Source organism: Culex pipiens, chromosome 1 (genome assembly GCF_016801865.2).
Source record: "Culex pipiens pallens isolate TS chromosome 1, TS_CPP_V2, whole genome shotgun sequence".
In the NCBI taxonomy this organism is placed as follows: Eukaryota; Metazoa; Arthropoda; class Insecta; order Diptera; family Culicidae; genus Culex; species Culex pipiens.
The window spans coordinates 27,083,329-27,097,443 of NC_068937.1; the positions used below are offsets into that span (position 1 = coordinate 27,083,329).

The window sequence follows — 14,115 nt, forward strand, 5'->3', positions numbered from 1 at the left end:
CTGCCCGGCAAAGCCAACAACGCCCGCAGTCCCTCCATTCGACGGTACGGTACAGTTTATCACGAAGTTTGCAGATTCCAGCAACGGTACGGATGCCACTGAGCCGGCCGCGAAGATCAACTAAACTAAAATCAACGAGCAATCGACAGCAAGCACCAACATTCCCTACGATTTTTTTCAGATTGACAATCAACATGTTTTTAATTTTTTTTTGTCTAAGCCTACTCTCTTGCCTTTCCTATAGGTTTTTCCATTGCGACGTTATCTTTCTGCAGCGATTAATTGAAGCGCAGGATTCTAATTTTTCTTGAAATTATTAATATCTACGTGCGCATGTATTGCGTGTACGTACACGAAAATAAAATGAGGTTAAATTTTGTCAGCCAGCAAAACCAAATGATGCACTTGTGAGCGTACGCGAAACGTCATAAAACTCTATCGAGAAATTAAAAGTGAGAGTGTGTGCAACATCATGGCAATGCCAACATGGAGTTAAACTTTCTGTGAAGTTGTTGTGAAGATTACCATAGCACTTTGAATAGTTTAACCGACGGTTTAACTCCATGTTGCACGCACACACTCTCACTTTTAATTTCTCGATAGTTTTATCATAGAATCTTTCTCTATTCTATGATTCCAGATAATGTCCATTCCGGATAACGTCCATTCCGGAAAACGTCCATTCTGGGAAATGGAATTCCGGAAATGTTGAGATGAACAACTCTGTAGTCGTCATCCACACTGTAACTGAAAATCGCACTTTGCTGAGTTCGTTTTCGCACTTTTTCATACGATTTTTTCAGTTCGACTGCGATTACACAAAAAAGTGTAATCGCAGTTGAACTGAAAAAATCGTATGAAAAAGTGCGAAAACGAACTCAGCAAAGTGCGATTTTCAGTTACAGTGCAGTCGACTTAGTCGGCCCACGGATACGTCACGACTGTCATCCACATATAAAGCGAGTGAAGTCAAAATCGAACCAAGATCGAACCAAGTTTTTAGCGCGTGGCGTTTGAAAAGGTCGTATGCGCATTGGACATAAATTACAAAAATAAAAACTTTTTTCAGTCTTTTTTTCCTTGAAAAGACTTACGTTTAATCCTAGGCTTAATCTCAAATTTGAACTTGGGAACCATTTAATTACATCGAGAACCTAATGTTGGCAAATCAGCACATTGGTGTTAAATTACAGCTACCGTAATATGGGGTGAATCGGGACTACAGTCTGAATAGGGACAGCAGTTTTTAGAGCACTTAAAGCTTTTAAATTTGAAAATGGATGTACACATTTTGTTGGCCTGAGTCTGTTCCAACAAAAACCATCATGAAAAATCAAAATATTGTGCTCCAACATGGTTAAAACTGCTGTCCCAATCCGCCCCATGTGTCCCGATTGACCCCAGTTTACGGTAGTTTAAATAATTTTCTACTGAAATTTAATAAGTATTCTAAAAGCGTAATTAATTTTAACCCAACAGTCAGAACGGATCAAACCGAGGATCAAACTAATTTTATTTTGTTTCTAGGAAACTTAAGCTATTCAGTTGATTAGTTCAGTTCAGTGTGTTGTGTTGCGTTATGTTGTATTGCTTGAATAGTCAAGCAGAATTTTGATTTATTCATCTAATAAATGTTAAACGTGGAAAAAAACGTAATACCTACTTGTAACTAACTCGCAAAGACAGTGAAAACTAACAAAAACATAATTTGGGAACAAAATTTATGTAATTATGTCATACGATCTTTTCAAAAACCACACGTAAACAATATTGACAGCGCCTCTGACGAGGACTTCAGGAAACTGCATGCGTGTCAGATCCCTGAGTCGGCCGAACCCCTTTCGACCTCACGCGCAGCTGCAAAACAACAACAACAAGTGTGTTACGACATCCGTTACAAAAGCACGCGGTTCAATAAAGTCTCCGGTCTAGTTGAAGTAAACTTACGCGTTTTTCTCCGGAATAAATCCGACCAACCTACCACTTTGCTCATCAGGAAATTGTCATGGAATCGCTAACTTAAAACAAAAAGTTGCATTGAAAATAAACTAATAAGTTATAAATACTTATTAATTATTTTTTTATACAATACGTCATAAAAATGAGAAATGAATAAATAAACGAAATAAACAATCAATAACGTTAAATGAGACATTGAAGGAGTAGAAAATCATAAATAAAATACTAAACAAATTAAAATAAATACTAAACAAAATAAACCGAAATAACTCTGAAAAGAGTAAATGGGGCAGATTTGAGTAATTTGAAATTAGGGTGGAGGATTTGTTTTCTGGGTTTTCTGAGTAGATGAACCAGATGAACTCATGACCACGCAAGTATGTGTTCATCGCGCACTTTCTCCTGTGACACGCAGAGAAAATTTGCATTTCAAAACAGTAGAAATTCAGGGGAAATTCCTTACAATCATGTCCAACCCCCGAATCGTGCTGCTGTTCTCGGGCAAACGGAAATGTGGCAAAGATTACCTCACGGAACGGCTGCTGCAGAGGTGAGCTAGGTGTTTTCGATTGAGGGTTGGCAACGGTAGAATGATTGTGACGACACTTTCCAGACTGACCCCGGACCGGGCCCAGATCGTGCGCATCTCGGAACCGATCAAGCGCTGCTGGGCGGACAAACTGGGGTTGGACCTGGGCGAGCTTCTCGGCGATGGTCCGTACAAGGAACGCTACCGCCGGGAGATGATCGAGTGGAGTGATGGGCGGCGGGCCGAGGATTACGGGTTCTTTTGTCGGGCGGCCTGTTCCGAGGGGGTTGTGGCCGCGCGGGAGGTTTGCATCGTGAGTGACGTGCGCCGCAAGACGGACGTTCGGTTCTTCCGGGAAACGTTTGGCGAGCGGGTGCGCACGGTCCGGATTGTGGCCGGGGAGGAAACGCGAACCGAGCGCGGGTGGAAGTTCCAGCAGGGCGTGGACGACGTGCAGTCCGAGTGCGATCTGGACGACGTGACGGAGTGGGATCTGCTGGTGGAGAACGAGGCAGGGGCGGATGTGGAGGGAATTTTGGCGAGGATCGAAGCGTTGCTTTGAAGTTAGGACAAGAATTTTTGAGGTGGCGGTTCTTTCAAAGACTGAATTTGAAAAGATTTCTATTTTTTTCTCGCTAGGTAGGTTAGACTTTTCTAAAAATTGTATTTATTTTCCACGCTTCTCGTTTTATCTTATAACATAAATACTACAAACTGTATGCAAATGAATTTATTGTAGTCTTATTTATGAAGTTGTTACAATTGTTGTTGTTCCTACTAAAAACCACGATTTTAGTAGATCTCTCTCCCTCCCTAAATCTGCTGCACTTGTTCTGATCAACTTTTCTTAATAATATCGTCGTCTCGCTGTTTCGAAGAGCTACCAAAAAAAACACAATTTATTATCGGTAGTACTGCGACGATTGTTGTCCCCACGAGGAGGACGAGGAGGAGGTGCCGGCGGCGGTGGATGAGTTCGAGTGTTGCGGGGACGATTGCTGCTGGGAGTAGCTCGATCTGCTGCCGGACAGGTGCGCCGTCTGCGGGCTGATTGACATGTTGTGGATCAGTTGGGTGGCTGGAAAGGAAAAGGGAGGTGGCTTTGTTAGATTTCGTTTGTTTGTACATTGTAAGGACACCTAATGTTTCCATCTCTGAATGTAAATATAACATTAAACTTCATTTACAAACTAAACAATTCAAAAACTCTCAAAATTGCTTCTCTTGAAAGCTTCGCGATTTCAAAATAATGTAGCAAAAAAATTCAGTTAATTGAGGAAACATTATAATGAAATAAAAGTTTGTTTGTAATAGCCAATTACAAGTCTCAATTTGTAATTCAGAGTTACATCAATGTAACAAACGAAGGTGTAATTAAGGATTACGTAATCTTTAATTACAAATATTTGAACTTCTTTATTAGACCTCGTAGACCCACCTTCACGTATACCTATCGACTCAGAATCAAATTCTGAGCAAATGTCTCTGCTTGCGCACGTCTGTAAGTCCGTGCATTGAAAAAAATGCACTCGAATATCTCCGGACTGGCTGAACCGATTTGGACCGTTCTGGTCTCATTCGATCCGTCTTGGGGTCCCACAAGACCTTAGATTTTAGCTAAACTTTTTAGCTAAACGGAGGATTGTAAAAATGGCTTCGTGCTATACATTTTTAGAAAGGTATTTGAAAGACCTTTCAACGAGCCCAAATCGTTGAAGATCTGATAACCCTATCAAAAGTTATGACCACTTAAGTGTTATTTATACACTTTTTAGTGGCCGGATCTCACATATTTTGATGAAAACGTTGTCCGGATCTACCATGCGACCTATCGTTAAATGGGTAATCAAAAGATTTTTCCAAAGAGTTCAAAAGATTGAACATCTGACACCCCTATCAAAAGTTATAAGTACTTTACTGCCCATGATCGCATAAATGTCCCATATGCATTTTCTTCGTTATTGAGTTAATAATGCAGTTTAGTGTTTTTAATTCACTTTTTTGAGGCCGGATCTCAATTATTTTGAAAAAGTAAGTGTTATTAATACACTTTTCTGAAGCTGTGTAGTGTATTCACTTTATGAATGCGAGCAAGGCACCAACCGCCTAAAGGTGGATAAAGTAACTTTTTTTTTAAATTTAAAAAATATCATTATTTTTTAAAAATTTGCAGTCTGTTTTTACCTTTTTGAATTTTTAAAATTTGGATGTACCCCATTTGGCATAATGGACATTTGGCATAACGGGTTTTCAAGAAGGACGTTTGGTATAATGGACGTTGGGCATAAGTGTTACTAGATTTTATTTTTGTTTTATTTATTTCTCAATTTCACGAATAAAAATGTATTGTTAAGGCTGGTACAAATATTTTTTAAAGTTTTTGTCACCCCCCCCCCCCCCCCCCTTCAAAATTAGCCCGAAAAATCAGGGGGCAAAAAATTTTTTTTTTTTGAATAGAGGTAGGTGAAAAACATAAAACTAATGCGGTTGTCAAACATTTAAAGAGTGGCAAAATGTGAATCTCTAAAGAGACTTTTCCTTCTAAAAGTTCGCAATTCGCAATTTTCAGTGTAAGAACGGGCCTTGACCGATCTTATGCACCAGGTTCCCGACGAACACGCACTGCCCTTACACCTACATCTCACCCTTGCTCTGAGTCAGTACGAGCAGCACGCTAGAACACGCTTTGTGTGTTCGTGCCAGGCATGCACACCTTCTTTTCCGGTTACGCATTACGGCCGGGGGTGGTACATTAAGTAGGGTTTGATGTAAGTATAAGCGCCTAACCATTTATAGTGTGCCTATCAACTTTCATTAAAGCAAAAACTGTTTTATTTTTAGTTTGAATTCAAAAACTTATTGTTATTTACTGTGTATTGTTTTCTCCTGAAATCTTCCCTTGTTGAGTCTCCCTGGGCTTTGTCATAATGAGTGTCATAGGTTTGATGCTTGTTTGGCAAAGAGTATGATTTGATTCGATGTGGAATTAAAATCGAAGTGTTCAGTATATTGCTGAAGCTTCCATTTTTACACATGGACACCACTTCATGCTGCGAGAACCCACTTTGGCGTAGTCTCAGGGCTTAATCGATGACCGGTAAGCTGTCATCGAGACAAGGAGGTTCTCTGATAGTGGAAATATCACATTTGTACAATAAACCGCTACATATGTGATTTTTCCCTATCTTAATGTGGGTGTCAGGTTAGGATGCGGGTTTAAAAAAATAGTGTTTGTATTTAGAATTTAGGATTTTAACTATAAATATCAACTTTTTATACTTTGCCTTTAGTTATTTAGGGACAAAATTAGTAACAGTGAATTTCGTAATTCTATCAGAATCGGTAATTTTCATTCAAGTAGCATAAAAACCATTCTAATTTGTCAAAATTTTCATAGAGTCTCGATCAATCAATATTGAAATGATATCGGACTAAATTCGTTGATCTGTTGAACTAACGGTTGTCGGATTATGATTGTATCGACCATTGTTGCGAATCGAGGATCTACTGGAATTCTGACGAACAAATGGTCGTCTCTTTTTCAATTCACGACTTGTAAAATATCAACTGTTATTTTTTTTCGTTTTTTTTTTAAAGAAGCCAGACAGGTTTTTTTTTGGTTAATAATTAAAATGTCGGGGATTTGAGATAAGAGTAGCTTTCGGATAGGTTGCTTTAAATCTTGTATTCAATTCAAGTTAGGTAGTTATCCGCAAATGAATATTTGGACTTATATGAATAATTGAACATTTTGGACTTATGAATAACACACAACTGTGCATTTATTCTAGAGTCAGATCCATACAGCGTCAGTGTTTATTTGGTCGAAGTGTACTAATTCATTGGCAGATCTGATTCTAGTTGTAATGTACGACAAGACTACTGACGGACGTGACAGGACGAGGGCCCAGTTTAGAGGTTTCGACATCAACGATGTGCGGCTGGATCACCCTCCCAAAAAAAAAAAAAAAAAAAAAAAAAAAAAAAAAAGAAATCTTCCCTTGTTGAGTCTGTTTATCTGTTGCTATTTCTTTTGTCGCGGTGTTTTGTTACAATTTTTGGTCCTAAGCATGTTATAAAAGTTTACCAAAAATACAATAGTAATATTTGTGTTAATCCTTTAACCATTCCATAAATTGAGTAAGGGCTCAAACCTCACTTGTTTGAAAAAAGGGTGAAGATTGAAAACAATAGACAGTAAAAGAGAATTTATTTTATAAAAATCAAGTATCAATAGTAAGAGAATGATGAGCGTATTTTGAAGAATAAAAATGAGAAGCTAGATGTATTAGATGTGAAAATTAGACAATAGTTAATAAATAGAGATACAAAACAAGCTTAGATTATAGCAATGATAATTTATAGGACAGATAAAGAATTATTCAAATAAATAAATTCGCAATAAAATCAAAAAAGATTAGGCGAATGATAAATAGACTTGATATTACTAGTACATTAAGGAAAAGTATATTTTTAAGGAAAAAAAAACAAAACAAAGTTTGTTACAGCAGTATCAATTGATAGAAAAGAGTGGAAAAGCTTTGAGAGATAAGAGAATCAAAAGTTAGTAAAATTAAAATCAAATGTTGGATATTAAATAGAAGAATCAGTGAAGAATTGGGAATCAGAAGAGCAAAATTAAAATAGGAGATAGGTGGTAGCTGAGAATGAAGGAAGAGAAACCCCGTTGTGCGATGTTTCAGGTACATCCACAGCAGTTGACTCAACATACTGCGAATCAAAACAATACCGTCTACAATCACAAATTACTTCCCTTTCCCACATTGTCGCGCCCCTTTCTTTTAGCCGTCTCCACTCTGACCCGCGGTGGTCAAAGGTTTACGATCCGTTTCCACAGGCCACCAGCTAGGTCATCATGAAAACCAAGCCAACGTGGAGGTAAGAAAATAGGACTCTCGCAAGGAACCAGAGCTATACTGTTCTGATCAAGATAATTCGGATGATCTAACAGAACTACGGATGTAGTTAGTTACGCTCCTTCCAGGATGTTCCTTACGTGGACGTCAACCGAAGAGCACGCAACAAGGTCAGTGCCATTGCATGCTCTTAGGTATCAATCCTTGGCCTGCTAGTTGAATTTAAAATAAAAGAAGGAAAAATTTAATACAAAAAATTTGCTACAAAGTATTTCAAAAGAAGAAAAATATTAATATTATATGACACCCTCTTAAAAATATTTTAAATAAATTTATGAAAAAATGCATTTTAAAGCATTATTAAATAGATACTTGATTTCTTGAAAAAAAAATATCTTTTAAAGTCAAATTATCTGTTTAGAAAATAGGGAAAAAAGCTATAAATTAATAAATACTAATTCAGCAAAACAAATAAAGCTAGCAATAATTATGCCAAACGTCCATTATGCCAAATGTCCTTGATGGGTTTTGAACGGGTTATGCCAAACGTCCTTCTTGAAAACCATACATACACCCATTCTAAAAAAAAATATAATCCTGTCAATGTCACCCCATTTGAAGGAACCTACTTCAAAAGTTATGTCAAAGTCCGCAATATTGTAAAAGGGTGGTTTTCGGAAGAAACCCCTTTAAGGCGTCATCCATAAAGTATGTCACGCTCTAGGGGGGGAGGGGGGTCTAAGCAAGTGTGACATTGCATGTTGTAAGTATAGGAAAAGCGTGACAAAGGGGTGGAGGGGGGGGGGGGGTAAATTTTGGCTGATTTTAGCGTGACGTGCTTTATGGATGAAGCCTTACGTTATATATTTTATTTTGGTATTTTAAAGATCCAAAAGATTGAAAATCTGACAGCTTTATCAAAAGTTGTGAGCCTTTAAGTATTATTTATAGCCGGAACCATAGTTCAAATCGACAAACACAATCTTGAAAAACAATTCAAATATACCTATATAAAAAAAATAAACATGTTCCAGTGAACCAAAAATGCAACCTCTGAGCCATTCCAACTCACCCGAACTGGACGACCCGTACGCGCTCGTAACGTAGTTCAACGGCAACGGGCCCTGGTCCACGCCGCCCCTTCCTCCGGCGGTCGCCCGCGGTGAGTTCATCTGCTCGCACGAGTTTTTGCGCACCGGCGAACCGACGACGGCGGCCGCATTCTTCGCATCCAGCTGCGACTGTGGCCCGCCCTGGGACGACGCCTGGGGAATCTGCTGCGGCGGCGGTGGCGGAACCGGTTGCGGCGGAACGGTCACGTGACGATGGTTGATGTGCGCTTGCAGGTCCCGCTGGGAGAGGTACGTTCGGCGACATCCGCTGCTGCCGTAGCGGGTTCCACCGTGGGTGCACATGAAGACCGTTCCGAGGCCGGTTTGTTCGACGCGAACCGCCTTCTCCTTGCAGCGCGGACAGATCTTGAGGTTTTCCGAGCGGGCGCACCGCAGACAGAACACATGCTTGCACGGAATCATCCGGCCGTAGATGAGGATCGGCTTGTCGCACTGGTCACAGATGTAGATCATCGGATTGAGGACCTTCTCGCCGATCAGGTTGACCTTGTGGTCCCAGTTTAATCTCAACATCGGTTCCGGCGGACCGCGCGTGATCGTCGTAAACGTCGGTGCCTCAAGCTGGGAAATGTCCGCCTCCATGTCGATCACGATCGGGCCACTGCTGGCCACCGCCGTCGGTTCATCAACCGCCATCTCCTTGTCCGCCGGAGCGGGTTCGCCAACCCCCTCACCCTCCCCGCCCTTCGGTGGCGACGCAATCTCCGCCGGTTCTTCCAGCTCGCGTTCCGGCTCCGGCGAACCCACTTCCTCTTCCTCCTCGTCGGAGGAAATCACACGCGATGCGGCCTTCTTGCCACGACCCCGGCCCCGCCCGCCCCGAGTCCGACCGCGCGTCCCACCCCGGGAACCGCGCCCACGGCCACGGCCCTTCGTTTTAGTGCTTCCGTCGTCCGAATCCATCTCGCGTTCCGGAGCTTGCCCTTTTCTTCCTTTTTACCCCCGTTCACTACCCGCCGAAGCCGCCACCGTCACCGTCGCTGGTTTGTATTTGCTTACAGCGTCCTCAGAATGCGCATTTTAACCGGAACTTTTACGGATTCCACTGCGAAACGTCAGCGGCTGATGGACGACACAAAATTTAGCGTAGTTTCAAAACTTTTTCGGCAAATAATACGCGAAAAACTGTTATTGTAAATACAAAATGACCGAACACCCAGGGATCTGACACGCATGCAGTTTCCTGAAGTCCTCGTCAGAGGCGCTGTCAATATTGTTTACGTGTGGTTTTTGAAAAGATCGTATGACATAATTACATAAATTTTGTTCCCAAATTATGTTTTTGTTAGTTTTCACTGTCTTTGCGAGTTAGTTACAAGTAGGTATTACGTTTTTTTCCACGTTTAACATTTATTAGATGAATAAATCAAAATTCTGCTTGACTATTCAAGCAATACAACATAACGCAACACAACACACTGAACTGAACTAATCAACTGAATAGCTTAAGTTTCCTAGAAACAAAATAAAATTAGTTTGATCCTCGGTTTGATCCGTTCTGACTGTTGGGTTAAAATTAATTACGCTTTTAGAATACTTATTAAATTTCAGTAGAAAATTATTTAAACTACCGTAAACTGGGGTCAATCGGGACACATGGGGCGGATTGGGACAGCAGTTTTAACCATGTTGGAGCACAATATTTTGATTTTTCATGATGGTTTTTGTTGGAACAGACTCAGGCCAACAAAATGTGTACATCCATTTTCAAATTTAAAAGCTTTAAGTGCTCTAAAAACTGCTGTCCCTATTCAGACTGTAGTCCCGATTCACCCCATATTACGGTAGCTGTAATTTAACACCAATGTGCTGATTTGCCAACATTAGGTTCTCGATGTAATTAAATGGTTCCCAAGTTCAAATTTGAGATTAAGCCTAGGATTAAACGTAAGTCTTTTCAAGGAAAAAAAGACTGAAAAAAGTTTTTATTTTTGTAATTTATGTCCAATGCGCATACGACCTTTTCAAACGCCACGCGCTAAAAACTTGGTTCGATCTTGGTTCGATTTTGACTTCACTCGCTTTATATGTGGATGACAGTCGTGACGTATCCGTGCGAACACCACGAAAGCATCTTTTTTTTTCGTCCTCCTTCTTCTGTTCCGCGAGAGGGGACCGGTTTGACAGCGCGGCTGTCAGAAAATGCGCCGCGAGCTGACAGACGTTTTTCGCAAAGGGCCGATGTTCGGTGATCATGGTGTTCATTTAAATTCATTTTGGTTACACGGTTAGGCTAGTACACTGAGAATCAGCATAACACACTGTTCAGTTTTAGGATTTTTGGAGAAACCTGAAAAACCAAAATCCCTTGCTCTCGAATAAACGTGCAAGATTAGTTTTTGAAAAATATCATGCTACATAAAATCTTCACTTGAAAAAGAAAGGAAAATCATTTGATTTTAATTGTTTTAAAACTTTTGAATCAAAACTAACATTTTCAAAGGGCCAAACATTCAATATTACTAGTCTTGATTTATTTTTTTCAAAATATTTCAAATAAGGCTTTCTAGTCAGAAATTTACCAACACATTCAAAGTATGTTTACATAACAGCTGGACGTTTGTTTGCATCAGGTTTCCTATCTCTTTCTAGCAATTTTTTTTTGTCTAGCGACTTCTAGCTGGTTTATTTGACTGTGACAGCTACACTGGTAAACAGCATTACCCACGGTTCAGTTCACTTTTACACACTTGTATGGGATTTTTCAGTTCAAGTATGATTACACGAAAGTGTGTAATCATACTTGAACTGAAAAATCCCATACAAGTGTGTAAAGGTGAACTGAACAGTGTGTAATGTTGATTATCAGTGTACAGCTCGATCATTGTTTGCATTAGGACACTGTGACGAGGAGTTCGTCATTTTTGTGTTAAATTATATTTTTTCACTGGGCCTAGAAAGCCTTATGAGCAGCAGCGGTAGCGAAAGCAAGCCAGAGAGGGTGAAGAAAAGCCCCAAGAAAACGTTCCCTCTCTTTTGTTCTGCCGTTCGTAAAGCTGTTTCTTGACCCCTTTCCTTCCGAACTCCGTACTAGCCTTTACATAAAACATGAAACATTCCCCCTTTCTTTCTACCGGCCCTTAACATTGAACATCGGATTATTAGTTGCGGAGATATCTCGGGTAGGCGTGATTGCCTCTCACCCAGTCGGCCTGGATTCGTTCCCAGACGGTCCCGGTGGCATTTTTCGAGACGAGATTTGTCTGATCATGCCTTCCATCAGACGGGGAAGTAAATGTTGGCCCCAGTCTAACCTATAGAGGGTTAGGTCGATAGCTCAGTCCAGGTGTAGGATTCGTCTCCCTGTCTCGGTGGAGTCGCTGGTAGGCAGTTGGACTAAAAATCCAAAGGTCGTCAGTTCGAATCCCGAGATGGATGGAAGCTAAGGTATAAAAAGAGGTTTGCAATTGCCTCAACAATCAAGCTTTCGGACACCTAGTTTCGAGTAGGATTCTCGCAATCGAGAACGCCAAGGCAATGCTGTAGAGCGAATAATTTGATTTTGAACGCAACAGCAGCTGGCGCCTAGGCTGGCGCTCTGCATTTGAATTTTAAATGGGATTTAAATGGGGTCACCTGAGCGTTTATTTTCAACATTACTGGCGTGTAGGCCGGACTAGACTTTAAACAAGATCTCTTTTTATGTTTATTTATGATTATATTGTTCCTGAATCGAGAAATTAAAAGTGCATGGAGTTTATCTTTCTGTCAAGCTTCTGTGAAGTTTACCATGACAGTTGCGAAAGTTTAACTCCATGTTACCGGCTCACATCTTTCTTTTTAATTTCTTGGTATTCAAAAGACTTTGAGTAATTTCCAATGGGCGTGTAGTACTTGATTCAGATTCGCTGCAGACAATTCACACATAATGTACAGACAAATTTTGCGCTTACCTTCCCTCTCCTACCCACCTTGACCCCGCTGTCAAACCGCGCTGAACTCCGCAGTTTTGGGAGTGCGCAGATTTTCTCCAAACTGCCGCCAGCGCCACTGGGCCCTAGTGGCGAATAGCGGAACTAACAGCAACTAATTTTCTACCCCAAAGGGAGCTTTCTTTAAGTACGTAACGCAAATAAATCATCAATTTGTACATTTTCAACTTCTTTGCATTATTTTCTGTCTCCGTTAGGTTGATAAAGAAAAAATGATAAGCCATCAGTTTAAAATAACTTAAGCAAATTAAATTAAAATAAAACCATTAAGATGCCAACTTTGATGAATTTTCAGAATTTTTGGCCACAGTGAATCTCGCTCATAATTAGCATGGGGTTAGTATACATACTAACGAACATGAGAAAAATATTTTTGAGCGGGCGGTTTGAAAAAAAAGTACCCGCCGAAGGAGAAATATGACAATTTTCCTATATTATGACAAAGTTGCCAACTTTGATGAATTTTCAGAATTTTTGGCCACAGTGAATCTCGCTCATAATTAGCATGGGGTTAGTATACATACTAACGAACATGAGAAAAATATTTTTGAGCGGGCGGTTTGAAAAAAAAAAGTAGCCGCCGAAGGAGAAATATGTCAATTTTCCTATATTATGACAAAGTTGCCAACTTTTATGAATTTTCAGAATTTTTGGCCACAGTGAATCTCGCTCATAATTAGCATGGGGTTAGTATACATACTAACGAACATGAGAAAAATATTTTTGAGCGGGCGGTTTGAAAAAAAAAGTACCCGCCGTTGGAGAAATATGTCAATTTTCCTATATTATGACAAAGTTGCCAACTTTGATGAATTTTCAGAATTTTTGGCCACAGTGAATCTCGCTCATAATTAGCATGGGGTTAGTATACATACTAACGAACATGAGAAAAATATTTTTGAGCGGGCGGTTTGAAAAAAAAGTACCCGCCGAAGGAGAAATATGACAATTTTCCTATATTTTGACAAAGTTGCCAACTTTGATGAATTTTCAGAATTTTTGGCCACAGTGAATCTCGCTCATAATTAGCATGGGGTTAGTATACATACTAACGAACATGAGAAAAATATTTTTGAGCGGGCGGTTTGAAAAAAAAGTACCCGCCGTTGGAGAAATATGTCAATTTTCCTATATTATGACAAAGTTGCCAACTTTGATGAATTTTCAGAATTTTTGGCCACAGTGAATCTCGCTCATAATTAGCATGGGGTTAGTATACATACTAACGAACATGAGAAAAATATTTTTGAGCGGGCGGTTTGAAAAAAAAGTACCCGCCGAAGGAGAAATATGACAATTTTCCTATATTTTGACAAAGTTGCCAACTTTGATGAATTTTCAGAATTTTTGGCCACAGTGAATCTCGCTCATAATTAGCATGGGGTTAGTATACATACTAACGAACATGAGAAAAATATTTTTGAGCGGGCGGTTTGAAAAAAAAGTACCCGCCGTTGGAGAAATATGACAATTTTCCTATATTTTGACAAAGTTGCCAACTTTGATGAATTTTCAGAATTTTTGGCCACAGTGAATCTCGCTCATGGGGTTAGTATCCAGGTTTTTAAGCGAAGATGGCGCTCGAATGGTGAACGCCCGAAATGTCAAAATCGCGCAGTAGCACCAACATTAGAAAAAAAATATGGCTGTCATGTCATGGCACACTTGTTCCGTAATGTTGGTAC

General features: G+C 40.0%; 2 protein-coding genes across 2 annotated transcripts; one reads left to right on the forward strand and one right to left on the reverse strand.

Annotated features, from left to right (window-relative positions):
- Positions 1-2,351: 2,351 nt before the first annotated feature.
- LOC120413358 (probable phosphomevalonate kinase) lies at positions 2,352-3,217 on the forward strand. The gene is made up of 2 exons (XM_039574143.2): positions 2,352-2,509; positions 2,573-3,217. The coding sequence occupies exons 1-2, from the start codon at positions 2,427-2,429 to the stop codon at positions 3,048-3,050; spliced, it is 561 nt and encodes a 186-aa protein (XP_039430077.1). The 5' UTR covers positions 2,352-2,426; the 3' UTR covers positions 3,051-3,217.
- On the reverse strand, positions 3,124-9,605 carry LOC120413357 (E3 ubiquitin-protein ligase Hakai). The gene is made up of 2 exons (XM_039574140.2): positions 8,438-9,605; positions 3,124-3,566 (listed from the first exon to the last, which is right to left on the reverse strand). Exons 1-2 carry the CDS (start codon positions 9,399-9,401, stop codon positions 3,391-3,393), a joined length of 1,140 nt encoding a protein of 379 aa, XP_039430074.1. The 5' UTR covers positions 9,402-9,605; the 3' UTR covers positions 3,124-3,390.
- Positions 9,606-14,115: the final 4,510 nt, after the last annotated feature.

Excerpts from the sequence above, each read along its gene's own strand:
- LOC120413358 (XM_039574143.2), top strand. The coding sequence starts at position 2,427 with ATGTCCAACCCCCGAATCGTGCTGCTGTTCTCGGGCAAACGGAAATGT. Across the intron at positions 2,510-2,572 it reads ACGGAACGGCTGCTGCAGAG|ACTGACCCCGGACCGGGCCC; the intron begins GTGAGCTAGGTG and ends GACACTTTCCAG.
- LOC120413357 (XM_039574140.2), bottom strand. The coding sequence starts at position 9,401 with ATGGATTCGGACGACGGAAGCACTAAAACGAAGGGCCGTGGCCGTGGG. Across the intron at positions 3,567-8,437 it reads GTACGGGTCGTCCAGTTCGG|CCACCCAACTGATCCACAAC; the intron begins GTGAGTTGGAAT and ends TTTCCTTTCCAG.